This window comes from Anastrepha obliqua, chromosome 4, assembly GCF_027943255.1.
Source record: "Anastrepha obliqua isolate idAnaObli1 chromosome 4, idAnaObli1_1.0, whole genome shotgun sequence".
Taxonomy (NCBI): Eukaryota; Metazoa; Arthropoda; class Insecta; order Diptera; family Tephritidae; genus Anastrepha; species Anastrepha obliqua.
Window position 1 is genome coordinate 82486028 of NC_072895.1, and position 23361 is coordinate 82509388.

Below are 23361 nucleotides of genomic sequence, written 5' to 3' on the forward strand. Positions count from 1 at the left end.
AAAAGTCGATCCCAAGCCCATGAAGCGAAGCGAAAACGCATTGGGTGGTCGGTCTTTTGAGCGTATAGACAACCATTTTCGTTCAGCGGAAGAATAAAACTAATTTTCTGTCAAATCAGATGACAGCTAGGTGTTACCATTCTTCAAATAGTACCTAGTTCAAATCCGTAACGATAGATGGCGGGTCTTGTATATATATATATTTTTTTTTTTTAACACAAACACGTCCAACGAAGTATAAAAGTTTAAGAATGCCACAAAGTTAGCAACTGTATGACAACTTAAACTCTACATCTTATAAAATAAAATCCAAATATGTGTATGTGCACAGGGGCGATAATAACTACGCAGTAAATTCTCTGCTTTGCTTAGAGTGTTTTGTATTTTGAATTTAATCTTCCTTAGAGCGCGTTTTCTGACACAAATTGCATAAATTTACAAAACGGACGTGGCTACAAGCAAAATGTGTTAAAAAATCATCAAATTGAATTTCAAACTGCAACGCATCAAAAATTACTTAACCCATTGGAGTGCCATTACTTTGCTATAAAACTATAAATTGTTTACTATCTTTCTGCATTAATCAAACTTTCCAATTATTTCCTATTACTATACAAATTTTGAAAACAAAAGGAGAGTTAGCAAAAAATAATTTATTTGTGTATGTAAGTGCGCTGTATACGAAACGCCACTAAGCAAGTTTGATAGTTGTTTATGTTCTTTTTTTTAGATTACTGCTGAATAGAAATATTTTCGGAAAATAAACTGGAGGAAATACAAAGTTCTAAGAGCTTTCCGATATATGCCTTTATTGAGCCAAGTATCTCATAGTATGCGGTAGCTCTACTATAACTGGAACTATACGGCGACTTACAGTTGGCATTACGCTTCAAAAGGGAATCCAAGTGTAGTACAATGGGCTCAATTAATGTCTGAGTGCTGCAACGCTTCAAAAACGTTCTTTAACAGTTTTCTGTTTTGTGAAGCCAATTACAGCATTCCAAAATGGAGATAACAAAGAGAAAATTATCTTTCACTCTTCAGTACTACTACGACCAAGATGAAAAGTCTGAGTTGGTGACCAAAAAATGCGTGCTCTACCTGGGTTCCATGCAGCATCGATGCTTAAGCAAATCAGTGGCTCCAGCGATTCCAATGTCGATAATCGCATGAAATTTTCGAATCGGGCTTATATGTGAGCCATTTTTCTAGTACCCAATAACTGTAGTGTAGTTAGAAAAAAGTGTATCCGATTGGAATAATCCTGGCTGTGCGATATTCGCATTCAAATTGGTATGAATCATCATTGAAATAAAGTTACAACGTATTGGGCATTTTTTACTTCCTCTAAAATATTTATGCTAAGTATTTTCATTCAGTAGTATTCGACTATTAAATGTTGATTACTGATTCCTCTTTTGTTTGCTTAGTTATAGCTCTGAATTCGCCTAAAACTGCCTTAAAAATGCTTACATTTGTAATATAACTGTCAATGTTAACATAACATTTTCTGTTAGTTTATTGAACTTGAGCTCCCTCTGTTCTAAAAGAGATGTTCAAACCAGTGATGGTAAATGATTTTTTGAAAAATCCCTACACAGCCCAAAAAAATTCCCTACTTTTCCCTATGCTTACAAAAAATGTTCTCTATACAATTCCCTACATTTTTTTCTCCTGTGTTTACACTATAATGAGGCACTTGCAACGTCAAAATTGAATTATTTCCTTAAGTTTTGGACTTGGTGCTATTTTGACACTTTATAATAAAAACATATTTTATTTCAAATACATATAAGTACACATATTTATTATATTATAAACACAAATGTAAAGAAAAATTCAGCAAAAAGACTAAAAATTCGACTTTTTCATTACATTCAGTTCTGCAAGGCAGAGTTTTTATTTTTTCAGAATCCGGCACGGTTTCTTTTAAGAGTGGGATTAAATGGTTCACCACTTGTAGCGCGACATTATGCTCAGCAAAGAACATGCTATAAGTCTTAATTCGAAATTTCTGGAATCATTTGGTTTGCTCAATTTAAAAAAAAAAAGAGGTTGTCTGCAAAGTCGGTTTACTGACGATAGTTTAACGTGATAACGTCATAAGAAAATACTGATTGAATGGTTGCATTTTTCAAAAGAAAATTTTAATTTTATTTGTTTGATAGATATTTTGTATGGATATAGAGAATGAGTTAACATTAACATAACATAATATACTTTAACATAACATAACATAACATAACATAACATAACATAACATAACATAACATAACACAGCATAACACAACACAACACAACACAACACAACACAACATAACATAACATAACATAACATAACATTACATAACATAACATAACATAACATAACATAACATAACATGACATAACATAACATAACATAACATATATTAACATAACATAACATAACATAACCTAACATAACATAACATAACATAACATAACATAACATAACATAACATAACATAACATAACATAACATAACATAACATAACATAACATAACATAACATAACATAACATAACATAACATAACAAAACATAACATTACATAACATAACAAATTACCCCGTATTAAAGCACTTATCAACAGCTCTCATTTTATACCCATATTGTACATACACAACCAAAGGTTACCCGGGTCCACGTTTTGACCTATATCTCGAGACCCCAGTCACGGAGCGGCATGAAAAATACTTTGTACTAAAGCATTCACCAACAGCTTTCATTTGATACCCATATTGTACATACACGTCCGAAGGTTACCCGGGTCCACGTTTTGGCATATATTTCGAGACCCTAGTCATCAATAGGTATGAAAATTACCCCGTATTAAAGCACTTATCAACAGCTTTCATTTGATATCCATATTGTACAAACACATTCTAGGGTCCACGTTTTGGTCTCTATCTCGAGACCCTAGTCACGGAGCGGATGGAAATACTCTGAACTAAAGCATTCACCAACAGCTTCCATTTGATACCCATATTGTACATACACATCCGAAGGTTACCCGGGTCAACGTTTTGACCTATATCTCGAGACCCTATCTACCAATAGGTATTCAAACTATACGGAAATCATCTTCAATACCTACTTAACAATGTGTGTAAGTTTGGTTTAATTCGGTGCAAAGACACGGCGGGTCCACGTTTTGGCATATATTTCCAGACCCTAGTCATCAATAGGTATGAAAATTACCCCGTATTAAAGCACTTATCAACAGCTTTCATTTGATACACATATTGTACATACACATCCGAACTATATCTCGAGCCCTATTTCCAAAATAAAATATAATCCATGTTACTCGTGATGTAGCTTTCGAATGGTGAAAGAATTTTTAAAATCGGTCCAGTAGTTTTTGAGCCTATTCATTACAACCAAACAAACAAAGTTTTCCTCTTTATAATATTAGTATAGATATGGTGAATATTACCATACATTTTTTCCTTCAGATATAATAAAAAAATAATAATAATAACATTAAAACAACAGGTATTATTAACAAACTTGGTTTTATTTTAAATTCTTCAAGTAAATCAAATTAATAATAATCAATAAGAAGGCATATGCCAATACAAATACGTGAATTTATATATGTACATATGCGCATATACATACATATATACGCTCACATAAGTAGGGGAGAGCAAGATGTCGAACGTTGCCGTTCGTTTGCTTTGTTTACTTTGTCGTTCCTTCCGCGCTTTCGCTTGCAGTTCATTCTATGCAATGAGCAAGGTAACTACATATGAGCAAGGTAACACTAATATGAGCAAGGTAACACTAATGAGCAAGGTAACTACATATGAGCAAGGTAACTACATATGAGCAAGGTAACACTAATATGAGCAAGGTAACTACATATGAGCAAGGTAACACTAATATGAGCAAGGTAACTACATATGAGCAAGGTAACACTAATATGAGCAAGGTAACTACATATGAGCAAGGTAACTACATATGAGCAAGGTAACGACACATTTTGGTAACGGCAATGAGCAAGGTAACTACATATGAACAGTAATGAGCAAGGTAACTACATATGAACAGTAATGAGCAAGGTAACTACATATGAACAGTAACGAGCAAGGTAACTACATATGAACAGTAATGAGCAAGGTAACTACATATGAACAGTAATGAGCAAGGTAACGACACATTTTTTCGTGCGTGCAGCCTGTTAAATCGAATTATAAGACGTTATCACGTCAAAAAATCTGTTTATTTTAGGTGTCTTTTTTATTGCCTTAATATTTTTTTGGTGCATTTCTAATTCGGTGTGCTGCTGAAAATCAGACTTGCCGCAGTTCAAAACATTGTCGCAGCAACACATTTTCGTTTGAATGTCGTCGTCAAGCCACTTGTTTTTGAACTTTTGTTTCCGATACTTGCATTGTTTTTTCTGGTGTTCCTTCGAAGAGTCAGTCGAAGAGGGGGAACTCATATATAAATACTAAACTAGGATAAACTAAATTATTTGCAAACTTACTTCAAAAGTGAAAAGCACTAGAAAACTAACAATTTTCGCGCGAAGAAAAAGTGGCGTTAGCGTTAACGAAAAAAAAAACGGCAATGCTGTCGTATTAACGCTTTCAAAAGTATTCTGCCATAAAGAAAAAAAGTCTGGCCTGAAACCTTACAGCGGATTTTTATTTAAAATGAACTTTACTAATTTTTTCCTTCTTGAAAATTCTTTACATTTACGGAATTTAACAAAATCTGTCCTTCTTTTCCGTACACCCACATTTTTTGACAAAAATCCCTACATGTAGGGAATTTTCCCTACATTTACCATCACTGGTTCAAACGGCAATTGCCATTTAAATGCGATGTTTAAATCTAGTCAAGCATAAACGACTGACTCGATGGAAATACATATTTATGCTTTAAAAATTGCGCGAGTTCCATACTAATTATTACAGCAGAAACTCGATTCTTGCGACACATTTTTTTAATTGCAAAATTTTTTGTTTTGTCTTTCGCTTTTGCTCTTTTTACGTTGTATTTTTGAGAATAATGCTCGGAGAAGTAACGTCGATGTCGTTCTGGTAATGACATTTTTTTAATTGAATCAGCTGAACGAAATTAAAGGAATTAGACGAAATGACAGTTTAACGTTAACTTTAGCATGCTGTGGTCTCATAATGGCAAATATAAAATTTACGCTGCTTGCAATTAAAGGAAAAAGCTGCCTTTCTGGAAAAATTCACTGCGGGAATTCCCATTAGAGCATTAGCTGAAAACTTGCGCAGAGCAACAATAACTGGCATTAAAGCAAAATTCACAGTCCATAAAGAAGTTCGTTAGGCGATATGAATCCGGTCCAAGGAAAAGGAAAACTTTTAAGATTTCTGAGCCTCCAAAATGGAAAGGCAGGTTAGAATGCCTCTCGGGGTTAGAGCTTCAGAGCTTAATAAGATTTGCAAAAGACGGAGACGTATTACAAGATGTCTACTACAAGGAAACGTAAGGGTTAAGATCCATCCATTCGGCTCACTGGCATAAGATCAGTCAGGAGCGAATAACGTTTCTTCCTGTAAAAAAATGCTGCTGGAAATCATAAAGTATTGTAAAAATAATGGTTATTGGGAAATCGCCGAATTTGCGTTCATTTAAATTTTACTGGTACGCCTGTTGTCAAATATAAAAGAAACGTCAAGGGAAATAAAAGGGCTTGGCTTTATTTGAAGAATGGTTTAAGAACATTTACTCCAGAACTATGTTAATTTTTTGTTAAAACAAAGAATTCTGTTTTAATCAAAAATTGCCTAAGCAAACGGGTAAAAGGTATTCTTCGTGCGCAAAATCTTTCGGAAAAAGCACTTCTTCTTATTAAAAATGCTACATGCCATCCCAAAGAAGCCGAGCTAAAGAGCTATATATACATATATAATTGGCGCGTACACCCTTCTTTGGGTATTTAGCCGAGCTCCTCCTCCTATTTGTGGTGTGCGTCTTGATGTTGTGCCACAAATAGAGAGACCTACAGTTTCAAGGCGACTCCGAACGGCAGATATTTTTATGAGGAGCTTTTTCATGGCAGAAATACACTCGGAGGTTTGCCATTCATTGCCTGCCGAAGGGCGACCGCTAGTAGAAAAATGTTTTTCTTCATTGAAGAGCTACGATGGCCAAATATCGGTGTGCCTGAAACTGTACGGCACTAAAACAACACATAGATCAAAGCGTTTTGAACTACAAAAAATCCCTCTTAAGTGACATGGTTGCTCGTGGAGAAACTATCGATAAGTCACTGCGAAATATCGACCTGCAAAATGCAGTATTCTTTTTAGCTAGTGGATGAATTGCAACTTCAGTTCTCTCTTACTAGAACTTCAGTTCAATCATCGTTTCAAAAACTGTTTGAAAAAGCGTTTGACTGGGACTGTGATGATATCTCCTCTTTCGGAGTTACGATTACAGATAGCTGATGATGCATCCAAAATTCAATTCATTGCAACTTTGTTTCGGGAAGCAGAACCATTGCAGCAAATCTCCTAACCTGAAATCAAGTAATGGATTGTTGAACCTCATTCGGAACCCACAGCTTTAAATTAAGACTACTGGAGTGAAGCCGACGGAATAGTCAGTGAAATAACTAACGATGTGATGCAAAAATTACATCCTAGGAGGCAATATCAGCATTCAATATATGCTTGGATTTGGCAGAGCAAAACTATGCTTGGTTAAACGATGTTACGACGCTGCAAAGGCTAAGAAGCAGTGTGGCACTGAACAAGCGAGTGTGTACGAAACAAACCAAAATCGAGAATTTCCTTAATTCCGAATGAAACTTTTCCTTTACAGTGCATTTAATTAATATAATAGAACAAATAAGCTTGTGCTGCTATTAGTAAAAATACTACTTTAATTTGTATGGGAAAAACCTGAGTAGTTGCGCCAACCTCGAAACTACGTGCAAGAATCGAGTTTCTACTGTACTTATAATATTACATCTACACAGCAATTGTTTATACATCTAGACATCCTAATGGTTATTTTTTAGCTTCTAATATATACTTATATGCGTGTACTCATAACTCACCCGTTTGCTTTTCTGGATCCTTGAGAGTATAGACTTGCAGAATGGTTGCATTACTGCGTCCTTTAGTGTTGTGCGCCACCAGAAATACATTGTAACCAACACCAGGCACCAGCCCCCGCACTTCAAAGTATGGCGTTCTATGATTGTTGCGAGCGCGTCCATTGTTGTTGCATTCATACGGCAGTTGTTTTATTTGTCGTCGTTGACCAGAATTTTAGGCATTTGAAAAGTCATACGAATATAGGAGAGTCAGCAAAGTGGGCACCAGGAACCAAAGCAGCAACAAAAAATCCAACCATTCAACAATCAACCGACCGTAGCGTAGCGTAAAATGAAAATAAAGAGAAGAGGGAAGACAAAGTGAAGCAGTAGAAGCAAATTTGAATTAGTAATGAAAAAAGTCGGTCACAAATGCTTCAGAGCGTCACAAATGCTGCAATTGAAGTGAAATTCTGCGTCACATGACGCACATTTTTTCGTTTTCGACTTTTTGCGTACTTTAGTCGCTCAAAAGCGCTGCTACGCCAATGAATGGACGAATGTGTAGTCGGAACTGGCAGCTGCCAGTGGTCATTCAACACAATTTAGGCATGAATAGAGGGATTTGCAGTGGTGGAGTGATAGCTGAAGCGGGAGTAGTGGAGCCAATGAAGGGCGAGGGAGGAGGTAGTTGGCTAACTTTTGGGCTACACTGATTGCGAATGCGTGGATACGGTCTACTCACTTTGATTTGTAAATTTTCGGATAGCGCGTCGTTCCGTTCACATATACTTCCATAATGAAATCCTGCTGCAGACCACCATCGAAGCCTTCGATGCATTCAATTTGAAAGCCAGTCGACGTTTGATTGAGTAGCGTGCAGTTAACCAATGGATCCGGTTCGCCTGTGGAGTGTAAAAAAGTTTTAGTACGCATTCATTTTTAGTTTTTCGTATTTGTTTTTCCGCTATTCTGCTTTCTAAAGGAGTTTAAGCTGGTGAACAGAAAAAGCGAATGTGGTTTAAATTTGTATACGTAACGCTAGCAACAATGCCATGCGACACTAATCCGGAAACGGTTCTAAAAAAATACGAACAAACCAAGAGAATGTGCCTTGTATTTAAGTATTTCAATCGATGTATTTCAATCGATGGTAGTACCGGGAAAAAATTGGTTAACGTTTTTGGTTAGTCAGTCTGCCACTTTGATTTGTGTGATTTTGTGGCTGCTTTTATGAAACATCACGAAAATCCACATATGTACTTAGTTGGCTAGTTGCGGAGCATCCTCGGCTTCTTCGCATTGAGGATGGACACCTATTGGACGGTGCATCCTCGTCAGACTCTATACGTAGCTTATATAGAGAGCCTGTTACTGGGCGAAAATGAGTTTGGCTCAGTGGAACCAGCGAAAGCAATGGAGATGCAGGCGACCCCTGCAAACCTTTTCGCTGATCCTAAGGAGGCTGCGCTAGCTCATTTACGTCTCAGGGCTCTGACGCTTTCCTCTGCGGACGGAAGTAATGTGGTTAATTTGGATGCAAATCCGAAAAGTACCACTGCACTAACGGCTATAAAGAAAGCGTCTGATTCGGAAGGCAATTTGGAGGACGTAGACGTGGTTATGACGCAAGTAACCCCTGCCTGTCATGTCACCACGACTGAGAAAACCAAATTGGTTCCTGTCCTGGTACCAGCTTCGGTGACTGTTGAGGCTATGGTTAATCAGAGTTTACGCTCAGAAAGTACCAGCGCACCAATGGTCATGAAACAGCTGCCAGCTTCAGGAGAAAATGTGTATAATAGGCAGAAGAAGCGGCAAAGGCAGAGGAACGCGAAGAAGGCAAGAGAAACAGTGTGTATGACTACGGCCAACGTAGCTATGCCAGCTGCCACTCGAGCCGGAGTTGTGGTTCATCTGTCTACGTTTAAAGTTTTGGTTTCTCTGCTAAAATGTTTCATAAGCTCGACAATTTCTAACAAACATTTTGAACGAGTTTCGCACGAGTATCGAGCTTTGCACCCGAGGGTAGGATTAATTTTATAGTGAGATTCAAGATATATTAGTTACTTTTTTATATTCGTATATTTTCCTATGATTTTTTATTTATTTTTAGACATAAAGACGCGCTTAAAATGAATAATTGAAACCAAATAAAAAAGAAAGACGATTAGTGATAATCTACATTTTCCCAATTATGTATTTTTTTTTATTTTATACGAAATTGTCTGCTGAAGTTGGAACCTGTTTTTGAGTTTCGCAATTACAAATCTCTTAAACGAGACCTCTTTTATGTGGTCAGTCTCCATCGCATAAAAATCTTCAACATGTTTTGAAAAAGTATCGTTTGTAACTGAAGCTGCTTTCAAGCGCCGCGCCTTGATATTGTTTCTTTAAGATATCAGTGCCAAAGACCTCAAACCTGATTCGGGTGAGGGGGGGCAGACGCACAGGAAGTGGTCCGCCGTCCCATCCTCCTTTCCACATGCTGGGCAAAGTGCACTATCTGAGATGCCTACCTTTTCCATGTGCCTTGCCCATAGAAAGTGGCCCGTCATCAGTCCAACCAGCCGTCTGCACTTCCCTCTGCTTAATGGCAGAAGGGTTTGCGACAGTCGATCGGACATGACAGGTAACATCAGTTTAGTCTATCTGCAGTAGGACGGGTCGATTTAAAAATCGCTTATTGCTCTGTGAAAATTGTATTCTAGGGATCAAAATAAGAAACTTTGCCGAAGGAACCATACCTCTAAAACGAATTCTGATGTACCCCAATTTGGGTCGAACGAAAAATCCCACTTTGACCCATTTAGAGTGCTCCAATCGAGTCCAAATGTATGACCGACCCCCACTAACTTTGGACGGCCGATCCACCCATGCCAGTGGCACACCCCCTGGAACTCCCCTGGGGGGTTCCCCATACAATCATTTCAAAATATCACTATTTTTGGCCTTTACATGAGAATAGAAACTAAAAAGTTCGACCTAAATTTGGGGGCATGAGAATTCGTTTTAGAGGTATGGTTCCTTCGGCAAAGTTTCTTATTTTGATCCCTTGAATATGATTTTCACAGAGCAATGGGCGATTTTTTTGCCTCCCCACAAATCGACCCGGCCTAATCTGCAGCCTCTCTCAGCCTGCCAAACTCGCTTGTGGGTGGTAGTTACCCATTTGCTAACCGTGGCTTTGATGGCCGCGGGAGTGGCAAAACGGGCTCTGGGCCAAGAGGTTGGCCTCAGAGCCCATCTTAGCTAAGGAGTCAGAGGTCTCGTTACCCGCGATACACACGTGTCCCGGGTCCATTTTATCATCAGGCTATTAAGTCTACCGACATAGTTCAGTCTGGATTTACAGGACTCGACTACCCCTGATGTGGTTGGGGGGGGCTGTCTAAAGCCATAAGCCCAGCTTGGATGTCACTGCAGACACATATAGATATGCCTCTCCATCGCTTTTCCACAACAAAGTTCATCGCTTCTTGAACTGCATACACCTCCGCTTGAAACACAGATGCATGCATTCCAAGAGCAAAGCATTTCACGTAGACCCCAGAGCCGGAGCCATGCTGGGTCCTGGAGCCATCCGTAAAAATCCGAAAACAGTGTTTGCCGGGCTCATTTTCTGAGTTTGTTTTAAGATAAAACAAGAAAAATTTAGAACCTTTCAGCCTTTGAAGCTTGTTCAGGAACATTACCCCGCAACGCTAGAGCAGCATTATTCTCAACAGAATGTCCAGTTTCAGTTTTTGGTCCGCCAGTCTTTTTTCTATCTTTGTCAGAACCAGTTCCTTTTCACCAACCTTTGAATTGTCGGCTCATTCGGGCGATTATTTCTATCAAAGAATTACAATTTTGTCATAAAAAGTTTCAATAATTTTAAAGCGCTGTTCTCCCGCATAAAATTGTAGATCTGTCAAGTATAGATATCAAAGATGATTTCAAAAAGGTGACTGTCTAGGAGTTATCCACTACTGACATCTAGGCGTTACTTTTGAAAGACCATTTATTTTTGGTGAAATTTTAGAAGAAATTTTTTGATAGATTCTTATCTACCGCAGAAACACAGGTTTGACTGCATGAATAGCGAATACATTTTTATTCCCCTACTGGTTAATAGGTGTCGCTTTCAATCCGTTCCAACCAGCACGCATATTAAGTCAAGTAAAAAGTTCTAAATGTTTTCCGCTAGACGTCTCTACTGGGTCAGGCGTGTCTCATTATAAATAAAATTTATCGGGATATAAATATTATAAATGGTGAGTTAAGTGCGACGCATGCTTCAGAAAATTTATTTTAACAATTGGTGTTTGAGGATGCCAGTTGCGAGATTCTACATTCCCAAATAAAAGTAAGAAAGATATAATTCCATGTACTCTTTAGTTTCACTATGACGTTGATGGAAATCGTCGAGCCAGACTGCCATGTGAGCACAATCCGAATTATTTTCATATCAGCCGAGAATTCGAGCGAAAAACGCCAGAACTTTGTACTCCACCTAATATTAGTGCCTTGCACTAGACGCCTATTCATAGAAGGGTGCCCGTTTAAAGGTCAGAGCGCTAAATTTGATCAAAATCGGAAAATGCTATTTAAGAGGTGCATAAATTCAGAAGCATGCCTCTCACTCTTCTACCAGTAGGAGTGCATCGTCGGAGTGGGGCGTCCTATTTTGTCATGCCACTATTTTGGTCCTGCCATTTTCTGTTTGATCAAAGCAAAAAACGCATACCCTCTCTGGTGTACAGCACCTAAAAACATTACCTTGCCTTGGCTACAATAGGCATTTATAGTAGGTGCCACATTGGCGCTTGCAACCCTAACTGACACGTTTGGCGGCATGTCAATATTAGTGCACTGTGTAACAGTTTTTTGCCAGTCATATTTTTGTGTTGCTGCTGATTTTTTTTACTACAACTTCACTTATTTTTTCCACGCACATTTGGTTTTTTTTGGCCACAAAGTGTACAGGCATTGTTTGCCTTAAAGCCACATTTCTATTGTTGTTGTTGTTCCGCACTCACCTGCTGGTGTGATTGTATAAACACACGGCTCACTCTGATCGCCAATTTCGTTGCTGGCCCAACACAGCAGAGTGCCATAGTCCTGCAAAACAAAAAAGCAAAAACCGAAAAACGAGAGAGTGAGTACAAAAAAGTAGGAAATATATGTAGTAAAAAAAATTGGGGAAAGTGAAGCAAAATCTATTAGTACGGCTGCACGATGCATGTATGCATAAAAGGACATTTGCATGTCAGAATGAACAAATTTGACGTAGGCGCCTAACGACCTATAGCCAACAAGCCGACTACTAACAGCTGGCTAGCGTTGACCTCTTGCCTCTTTGTTCACGGCTGCTGCTCCTGCTGTAGTTGAAGCTGCCTTCATTGAACATTCAAAACCGCAATTCAGGCGGAAAATTATGCGAATCTATTGGAAAATTTATGATTTATCGTCCTATATAGAGGCACACATCAATGCATTAATGCATGAATGCCTGAGAGGCTGAAAGCCGGCGTGCCGCCGTATGTTTGCACGCTTGTTTGAAGGTGCAAATGTCACGTGACGACTACATCGCATTTTGACTGCTACTACAGCAGCAGCAGTGGCACTCCATGCGCCACATCATAATTCATTCGGCTGACATTCGATCAACTGAACTGGACCGGAAAGCCAAGCTCACACGCAGCTAACCAGTCAACAGTCATCTTGACAGCACTCAGCAGCTATACTTCTACTACTCCCAACACTTCATCTCGTCTATCCCTATCATCATTTTGCTTTCTTCACACTTACATTCTCCGTCATGGGCGTGTAGTGTGCTATGCTACGTCCTCGATCCACAGCGATGAGTGAAGCTGGGATGTCAATGGTCTCGCCGAGTGTTGCATTGAATTTCCAGATGTATGTCGCCTCCATCGGATTCGCCTCAATTTCGCAGGCAATTTTAACCATCTCATGTCGACCGGAACTATAAGCGAAACGTTGGCCAGGCCGGCAGACGGGCGCAACTGAAAATAGAAGAGCGGAACAGAAGCGAAACGGTAAAACATCAGACATTTAAAGTGACATGCAGTAGTAGTTATAAAATGCGTATGTGTGTTTATGTGAGTTTGTGTGCGTGCGTTCACTCGTACATACGCTTGTCAGTGGCTGCCTTAAGTTCACAAGTCGTACCAAGTGCCAGCAAGCAGCCCACTTGCGGCCCAACATTTGCATAATTAAATGAAAACATTGACTTAAGTTTAATTTCGTCTTAAATGCAGAAATCAATTGTAATTTTTTTTCCTTTATCGCTTTTTCTTCTCCCATTTTGCCACCGCACTTCAGGACTTTTCCATCTATAATTCTTCGGCTTGGCATTATTTTAATTTCAAGTCTGTCATTGAATGATGGATTGACTTTTTAAAATGATTTTTCACTGGAGTGGCAATTTTAATTTGCTCACATCCCACACAAACGCATACACATGCATGCGCATACATACATACATACACACATATGTGTGAAGTTCATTTCATATTTTACGCCTTTGCGTACATTCAGCAGATGTGGAAAATGTGCATATTGGAACTCTGACGACGAGTGTGGAATAAGTGGAGTAATAACACAAGCATTCTTGGAAATCCTGGGCTTTAAGCGGTATTGACATTAAAGCCTTTTTAATAAATTGAATTAATTTTGTCTCATTTTAATTTAAGTGGGTTTTGTTCATAAGTGTGAAATATCTGAGAAAAAATTGGTGAGTTGGCAAATCGGCGCAACCAGAAAAATTTTAATTTGAGTTAATTGCAATTTTGTTTACAACTGTTCTTCGAAAAGTGGTACAAATTTATTTACAAGGGAGCGAACTATTTTATCAAAAATATATTTAAAAAAAATGTAAAGAGACGAATATTATTTCCCATCTGAATGAGGTATTGTATGCTTCCTAAAGAGAGCAGAGGGATAAAAACTCAACTTATAAAGTTTTTTTCTGTGTCTATAAGTCTTGAGATCACTTGGAACAAGACAAAGCCACCGATTAACACTTTGGGTGCCGTCATATGTATGAAATTTCTACTATACCCCAGGTATTATGTTGTTGTAGTAGCAGCTTTTGTTAAATATTAAATAAAAATATTTTTTTGCCACTGCGTTGGCTCTTTTTAACATTTTAATATTTTTTTTTTAATTCTCTAGGATCAAATAAAATATTTTAAAAACAATTTTGTTCAAAATTAAAAAAAAAATTTTTTTGTAATTTTCTAGCTTTTTCTAGCACAAAATTTTTTTTTAATTTTTAGGACAAAATATGATATTAAAATTAATTTATTTGTTCAACATTTGTAGAGATAAAAACATTTTAAAGTTTGATAGTTTACTTTTTAAAATTTTAAATTACTTGTTTTTTAGGATAATTTATAATATTGAAAACAAGAATTTTTTTGTTCAAAATAAAAAAAAAATTGTAATTTTCCGGCTTTTTCTAACATGTTATTGTAATATCTTCTTTTTAATTTTTTAGAACAAAATTAATAATAAAATAAATTTTTTAGTTCAAAAGTTTTAGGAAAAAATAATTTTAAAATTTGCCAGTTGGTCGCTATTTTTTTAAATTTTAATTATATTTCATTTTATTTTTTTAGGATAAAATATAATATCGAAAAAAAATTGTTTAATCAAAATTAAAAAAAAAGAAAAATCTTGTAATTTTTCGACTTTGATTAATATTTTAAAAATTTTCTCATCATTTTTTAGGATAAAATATAATATTTATAAAATAATTTTTTTTGGAAAATTTTTAGAAATTTTTTTTTTTGTCTTTGTGTCCATTAGCTTTTCGAGTTATATTCAAATACGTACAGCAAACCAGTGGGAATCCCAATATGAAAGTTTCAAGGATTACTGAGCGTATTTCTTCCTTGTTCTTGATTGGCGCGATAACCGATTACGCGATTTTGGCCGAGTTTAACAAAGCGCGCCAGTCGTTTCCTTCTCGTGCTAATCGCCAGTTAGACACGCCAAGTGAAGTCAAGTCCTTCTCCACCCGCACAACGCAAAGGAGGTTTTTCTCTTCCTCTACTACCACCAGCTGGTACCGGACAAAATACTTTCAGAGCCGGAGCGTTTGTATCCAGTAGGACGACATGACACAGCCAATGAAGCCGCTGGATCTTTATTCCCAGCGCAATTTCTGAGTCGACGTAATGCTCATACAGCTCATCGTTTCACCGCCTACGATATTCGTCATCACCAACGTGCAAAGGTCCAAAAATCTTACGCAGAATCTTTCTCTCCAACACACCAAGTGACGCCTCATCGGATATTGTCATCGTCCAAGTTTCTGCGCCATACGTTAGGACGGGCATGATGAGATCTTTATAACGGTTTAGTTGTGTTCGTCGCTAGAGGACTTTACTCAATTGCTACTTAGTTCTTAATAAAAAAAAAAAGAAAATCGGTTGGTGTCGAATCGTTGGGAGTTGCGTAATTGGCCTAAATATCTAAATTTGATCTGAAGGAATCTATCTCTTATTTGAGTCAATGCAAGAGAAATTAAGTTCCATTAGGCCAATGCCAGGTCAGGAATTTTGATCCATAGTATCTCGACAGAAGCTGCAGGAGCTTGCTTGAAAGGATCTTCTGTATACACTTTATAGTCCGTACTTGACGTCATGGAATTACCTGTGGTTACTGTCTACTGCGAACGATTTAGGTGAAGAAAAGTTCAGGAAAAGGGAAGCCACTGTCTCAGTTTCTTTGCCAATAGTGACACTTTCTTTGAGGGAGCTTTACATATAATGGAATTAGAACTAGACGGCCAGCCTTTTGTACCCATTACCTGTTCTTTGTGAATTTTCCGGTTCTTCTAAGGTCAACTTCTGCCTGTGGCTGCATGTTTTTAATATACAACATTCCCAGAGTGTACTACAACTTAATTTTTAAGATATTCGAGATATATATATATAGGTTCCTTCAACTTTTATCTGGAGCACAGGGCAAATATTGAACTGCTGAGCTTTGTTACTCTCGAAGTTTTACACTCTAAAATCACAATTTCAAAGAATTTTTACCAGCAAAATGCGTTACTGAGATTATCTTTTTGTTTCAGTTTTAACAGGTGTAAATTGCATGGCCTAAACTCACACATACGTAAAATTGTTAAGGCAATTTGCAGCTGCTGTCAAGCATTTAAATTCTATGTTGGAAATTACTTTAACGACTGTAACCATACGAGTAAGCCTGAGACTACAATTCCTAATCTTTGTATGTTAGATATGCGTGCGATATGCAGAGGAGATTCAGAAATAATTAAACAATTTAAAATATGCAAAACGAAATTGTCTACAATGCGAGTAAATACCAAATAAGGATACGACAAATAATTTGCCATTGCCATAGCCCATGGGGTAGTGCAAGGATAGTACGAAATGCAAAACATATTTACTACGAGCTACTGCAGGACATGCAAACTGAAATCAAGTAGAAGACAACTGACCACGAGGTCACAGATTAGGAGGGTGTCAGTCAGCCCAGGCATGCAGGTAGCTAGACAAAACAGCTTTGGACACTCAAAATGACAGACGCACTTGAGTGCTCAGAGATGTTACTAACTACAAGCGATACTAAATAGTTGCATACAAAAACACAAGCTTAGAAACACACATGCATGTGTATGTGTGGGAATGTAGATACTTGTAACAGTAGCTGGCAGTATCTGTTCAAGGAATTAGGTACGGTAAAAGTTTCTTATGGTTTCTTTTTATCATTGATTGATAATGGCTTAGTAGCATTCTGAAGATTTAAGCTAGTTAAACTCCTACCTATTCGGAATTACTCTTGAGTGAACTCCTCTTACAGCTAATCATTGGCTTCTTCAACTAAATAATCTAACACTCCTTTCTACTTTGGAGCCAGGCCATATTTTGAGTCTATTTTACAGTCACGGTATATTCTAACAACTTGAAAAATTAATTAGAAGAATGTTTTTCAAAGTGCAATGGATTTTAGCACCGAATGAAAGAAAGAATTGAAGCATTCATTCATCCATTAGAGTACAATTTGTCAAGGAATTGTTTTGACATCTACTAATCTAGCGAAATTTATGGGTTTTTTTCCAATCTTTGATTTTATTTGGCTAATATAAATAATTCAGAAGCCAACTAAAAAAAGAGCACAAATAAAAAAAAATGTTGCTTATTCCATTTAAAAGACGTCTTTCCATTTTATACACGTCAAATACAGTTGTCAAAAAGGCGTTTTACAGTTTCAGTTAATAGCCTTAAGTTATATGCTTTAAAAAATGAAATGTGAATCAGTATTTTGTGTGACTACCCCGTGTATCTATAACTCCTTGTAGTCTTTTTCTCATGGAATGGATACATTTTTGCAAATTATAGTCGTGGGGTATCCTCTACCATTTCTCGAACGTAATGTGTTTGACTTCTGATCGACTTTTTGAGTATTTTTTTTGCAACTTTTTTCTTTAGTTATTCGCACAAATTTTCTATTGGACTGATATTTGGGCTTTGGGCTGATATATCTAATACTTTACTGCAATAAATAGAATCCACATGCTGATAAAATGCCCTTTATGTTTTGGATCGTTGTCGTGGTAGAATTTAAACTAAGGTTTGTTGTCAACAATGAAACCAAATTTTGTTGCAGATGCTTTCCATTTCAATTCAACCGGGCTATTCGGGTCATGTTCTTCGATTTCGTTGTAACTCAAATATGTTGCTCTCTAGCCAAAATAATGAGACACGTATTTTTTTGTACGCCCGAAAAAAAATTTTTTCAAGAGTTATCGGCAATTTTGTTTTTCGGCTCAAACTCGATTTTTTTTAATTATATAAGGGAAAACATGTTTAAATGCCCATAACTTAGTAAAAAATGAACCGATTTTAATAATTCTGGGTTCAAAATGATCGTCATTACTTACACGAGCGACTTAATGTAGAAACAATTGCAAAAAAGTAGTTGAAATTTTTTTATTTAGCAAAAAAGAAAAAAAATTTAAATGTTTTCGAAATTCAATATATCAAAAAGTGTATTTTTTTTTTAGTAACTTTTTCCAAATCAAGAGGACACCTCAAACTTCAATTGAGCTGAATGCCCAGTAGCTAAAATGAGTTGTTTTTGAGTAATGAATTTTTGAGTAAAACACCTGTTTCGGACTTTTTGTTTTTGGGAAAATAAAAAATTTTCAACTACTTTTTTGCAATTGTTTCTACATGAAGTCGTTCGTGTAAGTAACGATGATCATTTTGAACCCAGAATCATTAAAATCGGTTCATTTTTGACTAAGTTATGAGCATTTACCTTCTACTCAATTATGAACGAGACGGTATCAATAAAACGGTCCGTGGATGACATATGGCAAAAATAAATTTTTTTTTTGGTAGGATTGTTATAAGCTTACATGGCAAATTTCAGCGTGATATGTCACATAGTTTGTTTTCTGTGCTACTGTAAAAAAGTCAAGCTCGAGTGTGTTCTTCGAATTTAACGATGGAAATTCAAGTTGAACAAAGAATTTGTTTGAAATTTTGTTATTCCAACAAAATTTCGGCTTCAGACGCTCTTTCGAGCAACTTGTGAAGTATATTTGTGCTTTTGTCAGACTGTTTCATGAGAAACCCCACACTCATCTCTATGCCCACTAGCAAGATTTCCTGTCGAAATCTGCGAGTTTGCGACTACTTTGGCAACAAAATACGTTCGGTGCGGACAAATATTTGCCATGGTCTCCCACTTGTAGATTTTGACTCCAGGAAATTTTCGGTTTTTGCACGATTTATTACGTTGTAAATAGTTTGTCGGGTTAAGAAAAAAAAACATTTCTTATAACGGTTGCATATTTTTTCTTATTGTATAATTGTAGTGGATCGACTGTACTATATACCTCAAGCAATATCCGTTTTCTAGTAATTTTTGGCTTCTTTATAATTTAAGTAAAGTTACGTGATATTTTAAGGAAAAAATCACCCTTACGTTAATTTTGTAACTGATTAATGACTAAGGGAACTCATTGAAATAACGGTATTTCAAATCATCTTAGCAAACGATGTTGAAAATAGGTATGTACGTATAAATAAATACTTTCCTGACAGCTGAGGCAAAGACTTGTTTTGCTTTTGTATATCTGGTTTTGCTTCCTGGTGGCGTCTATAGTTACCAGTTCGATTCACTACTTCTCTGCTCGCTATGGTTGGGCTCTTCTCGCTTAACGAACAATTTTTATGCCTATACCTCACTGGTTGAGCTCACTATTTTTAATGCTACCAATTCTCTTTTCTAATATTAGGCAAATTTTATTAGACTGCGTTCATACCGAGCAAATTTTGTTGCTTCAACTTTGAGTATGCGCTTCTGATGTTCCCGTCCTGTTCACACACCTTGCAATTGTTAGTTTTCAGTTTACATTCAACAACAGCAGCAAGAGTAAAACAGAAGTAGGTTTTGTAAAGCATTTTCGTTTTATTTCTTAGTTCAAACATGCGTTTTTCCAATTTCAGATGGCAAAAAAACGTTCAATCTGGACGAAGATGGTCGAGCAGGCGCTCATAGCCAAGTGGGGGAACGCACAAATGATTTGCGTAAGGCAAAAATAAATGTCGACATACTCAACGGCATGGGTGTCGAAATGGCAGGCAAGTACAGCGCGGTGGAGATCCATATAAAAATAACTTAACAAAGAAATACAGGCACATTTTTTATCTAAATCTTTTCGTTTAACCATTAATTAACTTGCAAAGTTTTGCAGAGAAAAGAAATGGGTCTGATGGGTATATGGCGATTTTGAGATGTTACGGATACAATGCTACTTTGGACTAACGCGTTCGAAATTTCCTTCATTGTTTCGATATTGCGGAACAGTTTGAGTAATAGCAATTTCAGATTTTTTTTTTTTGATAAATAACTATTTCTTAGTATCAGTGCAGTTAATACCCGTATTTGTCGCCTGCGATCCATCTTTTACTTACAAAAATGTCCAATAAACAAATCAGCTGTTCAGTAATCCCCCTAACAACCACCTGTCACACTACAATTTTAATCAGAATTAACTGCGCCGGTAATCATCTGTTGTGCCATTTTGGTTAGCATATTAAATTAAATGAAAGCAAGTCTGTGCATATAAATTTCACCCAAAACAAAATCAAATATGTTCCAATATATTTAAATGGTAGACAGGTTCCATACTCAAATACTGAAAAGTATCTGGGCATGACTCTAGACGCCAAGCTAAGATGGAAAGCCCATGTAAAAAAAAGAAAGAAGAATTGGAATTAAAATACAGAAATATGTATTGGCTTATGGGAAAGGAATCAGCACTATCCACCAATAATAAAATGATTGTATACAAACAAATTCTGAAGCCTGTATGGTCCTACGGCGCACAGTTATGGGGCTGCTCCAGCCAAAGTAACATTCAATCTATACAAAAGCTCCAAAACAAAATTATTAAATGTGCAGTCGGTGTTCCGTGGTATATCCGTAGCTCCGATCTTGAACGCGACCCAAATATTGACTCGATGGCAGACACAATAAAAAAGATGGCAAAAGCCCATGATGAAAGGTTAAAAAACCACGTCAATACGGAGGCCACTATACTCGTTAATCCAGCTAATTGGAGAAGAAGACTGAAACGCAGAAAGCCCAAAGACTTAATGTACTAACCACACCTTACCGTTAATTGTTGTATATACCTTATTTTCTAAATTCTAAACAAATTGCTCGTTAGTTAATAAAATTTTTCTTTGTAACTAGTCGCAATGTAAAATAATAAAAAAAATAAAAAAAATTTGGTTAGTTCACTTATTTTTCTAGCAAATATGCCACGTATGAGTAGAAGGTAAGTTAAACATATTGCTGACAAATTCAATATCAATAAAAATGGCACTCACATAGGCGTAAAATGTTCGTGAATATTCTTTGGCGAGTAAAAACTGCGACTAATCAGCAAAAACTCGGATAATTATTTGCAAACAAACAAACTTTTTATTGGGCAAGTTGTCAAATGCGAAAATTATATAAAAGGCTTTGTACCGCAGATATGCTGGCCCAATTTTTTCATATTATTATTATTCATAATTTGTTGAACAGATACTGCACATAAATACATTCTCGTACGCACATACATTGGTAATACATCTCGGATAAACCACAGCACCACAGCCTTTGACTTCAGTAATAATTTTGAAATTCGTGTTTATGTGTAGTCACTGTACATGGCCACCTACTTGACTAGGCAGAAATGTTTTACCTTGCTTGTAGTACTCATAACACTGTAGGATTATGCATACATATATATGTATGTACTATATATCAAATACAGCAACTAAATTCGGCTGGCTGCCCATTAGAGCTCTTTGCATAGAACTACTCCTGTTTGGTAAATGCTGAATAATTTAGTTTAATTTCAAGAGTTGCAATGAAATCACGATCGTCGCCTCTGTAACTGCTTCAAGTCTACTTGTATGTGCGTCTTGTATGTATGTCTTTCTTAAATACGTGCGTTCATAGAGATTTAGCGACAAATATGTACATATAAATATTTCGCATGTACTGGAGTGAACGCCTTTCCGAATTTGTGTACTTATCTTCATGTAACCTCAGAAATTTGCTATTGCATTAATATACTGATATACATGGGCGTGTGTAGGTGTGTATGTGTGTATGTTTGCTTGTATTATAAGCACATATTTTGTATCGTAATGCACAATTAATTTTTATGCGCCTGAAACAATGGGAAATTGAAAATTTCATTTAAATTAATGTCGACCTACGGGTTTCGATGTCTACAAATCTACGACTGGATGAATCTACAACTAATTGGCCACGCTCGTTTAATTGAGAAAATATGTAGGCACTACGTATGAAGCAAATAAATTAACGGTGGCTATGATATTGTTTTGTAATTTATACTGCCTACTTATACAAAAATATTGCTTCAATGTGTGGAGCAAAGTATAAAAGTAGCGATGCATGTCTGTGGCATGACTTTGTTAATATTCACCACAATTTGCTTTCATGAATATAGTATATATACGAGTACTTATATAAATATACATACATACGCACAATCCTAATACACTTTCAATCGGCATACCAGCAAATTCTCAATTAATATACTTGCCTTTGGGTTTATTTGCAAATACACAAATATTTTATATTCAAAATGAAAGGCACAATTAATTTTTAGCTTAAATGCGCAATTTACACTCGTATTAGATATTAAATTTCTTTACATACAGGGTGGATCATCTAGTTTGAAATAATTTTAAGTTGTTATTACTAAAGAAAATTTTCATGAAATGAAAACCCATTTGCAACAGCGCAAATTCTTTCGGAAAACATTTTTGGAATTGTTGAGGAAAACCTTATTTTGGCGATAAAGATCGAGTACTTGATACCTGTACTCATTATGGTAATTTTAAATTTTAAACTTTGATATTGACTCCTCTTTCAATGTGGGTTTTTATTTTTTATTTAAAAATACTCTGCTAACGGTTAATTGTTATTATTATTTTTAGGGGACATACTACTGTGGGCAAAAAGTAAGGGGAATTTGGTTGTAAAATGAAAAATCTTTATTTATTCTTGTAAATCAATTTCATCCCCTTCAAAATAATGCCCTCTCCATGAAATACACTTATGCCAACGATTTTTCCAATCCCCGAAACATGCCAAATAGTCCATTTCCAGTATAGCCATCAGCACCTTCTTCGATTCAGCTTTTATCTCCTCAATCGACTCGAAACGCGTTCCCCGGAGAAGAGTATTATTCAAGAAGAAGATTTTGTCGAAAGTGAGGGAGGAGTAGGAATATGCGTTTACATTTTCAGGGATGCCTATCTAGCTAGGTATTCATAGAAGCTGTTATAATATTTTATTATTATAATTTATCCCTGATTCCAAAAACGAGCTGATTCGACAAACGACCTACAGGCTGTCTGTACATATTAGGAATTTGCCTTTATTATTTATTGCATACACTGACGCTTGGAGGAAAGCCAATGCCTCGCCAGAAAAAATTGAGCTATTCGGAGTCAGCCAACCATTGGCTGAAGTGACAGACAGAAAAAGAAGTGGTCGTCCTCACGTGGTTCGGACGCGTGCAGCCACAAAAGCCGATCGACAAAGAATTCGCAGGAATCCTTTTGGAAAGTAGAAAATCATGTCCAGGGAAATGAATGTATTGACCAGATACACATCAACACTCCTTAGGGATAATCTCCACATGAACGTCTTCAGTCGTTCAACTGGCCATCTTTTGACAATGAGCTTGAGGAAAATTAGACTCGACAGATGCATGCATCTTTTTCGGTG

The 23361-nt window shown here is 36.6% G+C and overlaps 1 protein-coding gene across 1 annotated transcript in view; it reads right to left on the reverse strand.

The window, feature by feature from the left end:
- Positions 1-23361, reverse strand: part of LOC129244248 (hemicentin-1) — a 216812-nt gene that overhangs the window by 50899 nt on the left and 142552 nt on the right. Inside the window, exons 11-14 of the mRNA XM_054881864.1 lie at positions 12844-13058; positions 12072-12153; positions 7796-7955; positions 7072-7208 (exon numbers count right to left, since the gene is read on the reverse strand). Coding sequence (XP_054737839.1) covers positions 7072-7208; positions 7796-7955; positions 12072-12153; positions 12844-13058 — 594 coding nt within the window. The remainder of the gene's footprint in view (positions 1-7071; positions 7209-7795; positions 7956-12071; positions 12154-12843; positions 13059-23361) is intronic.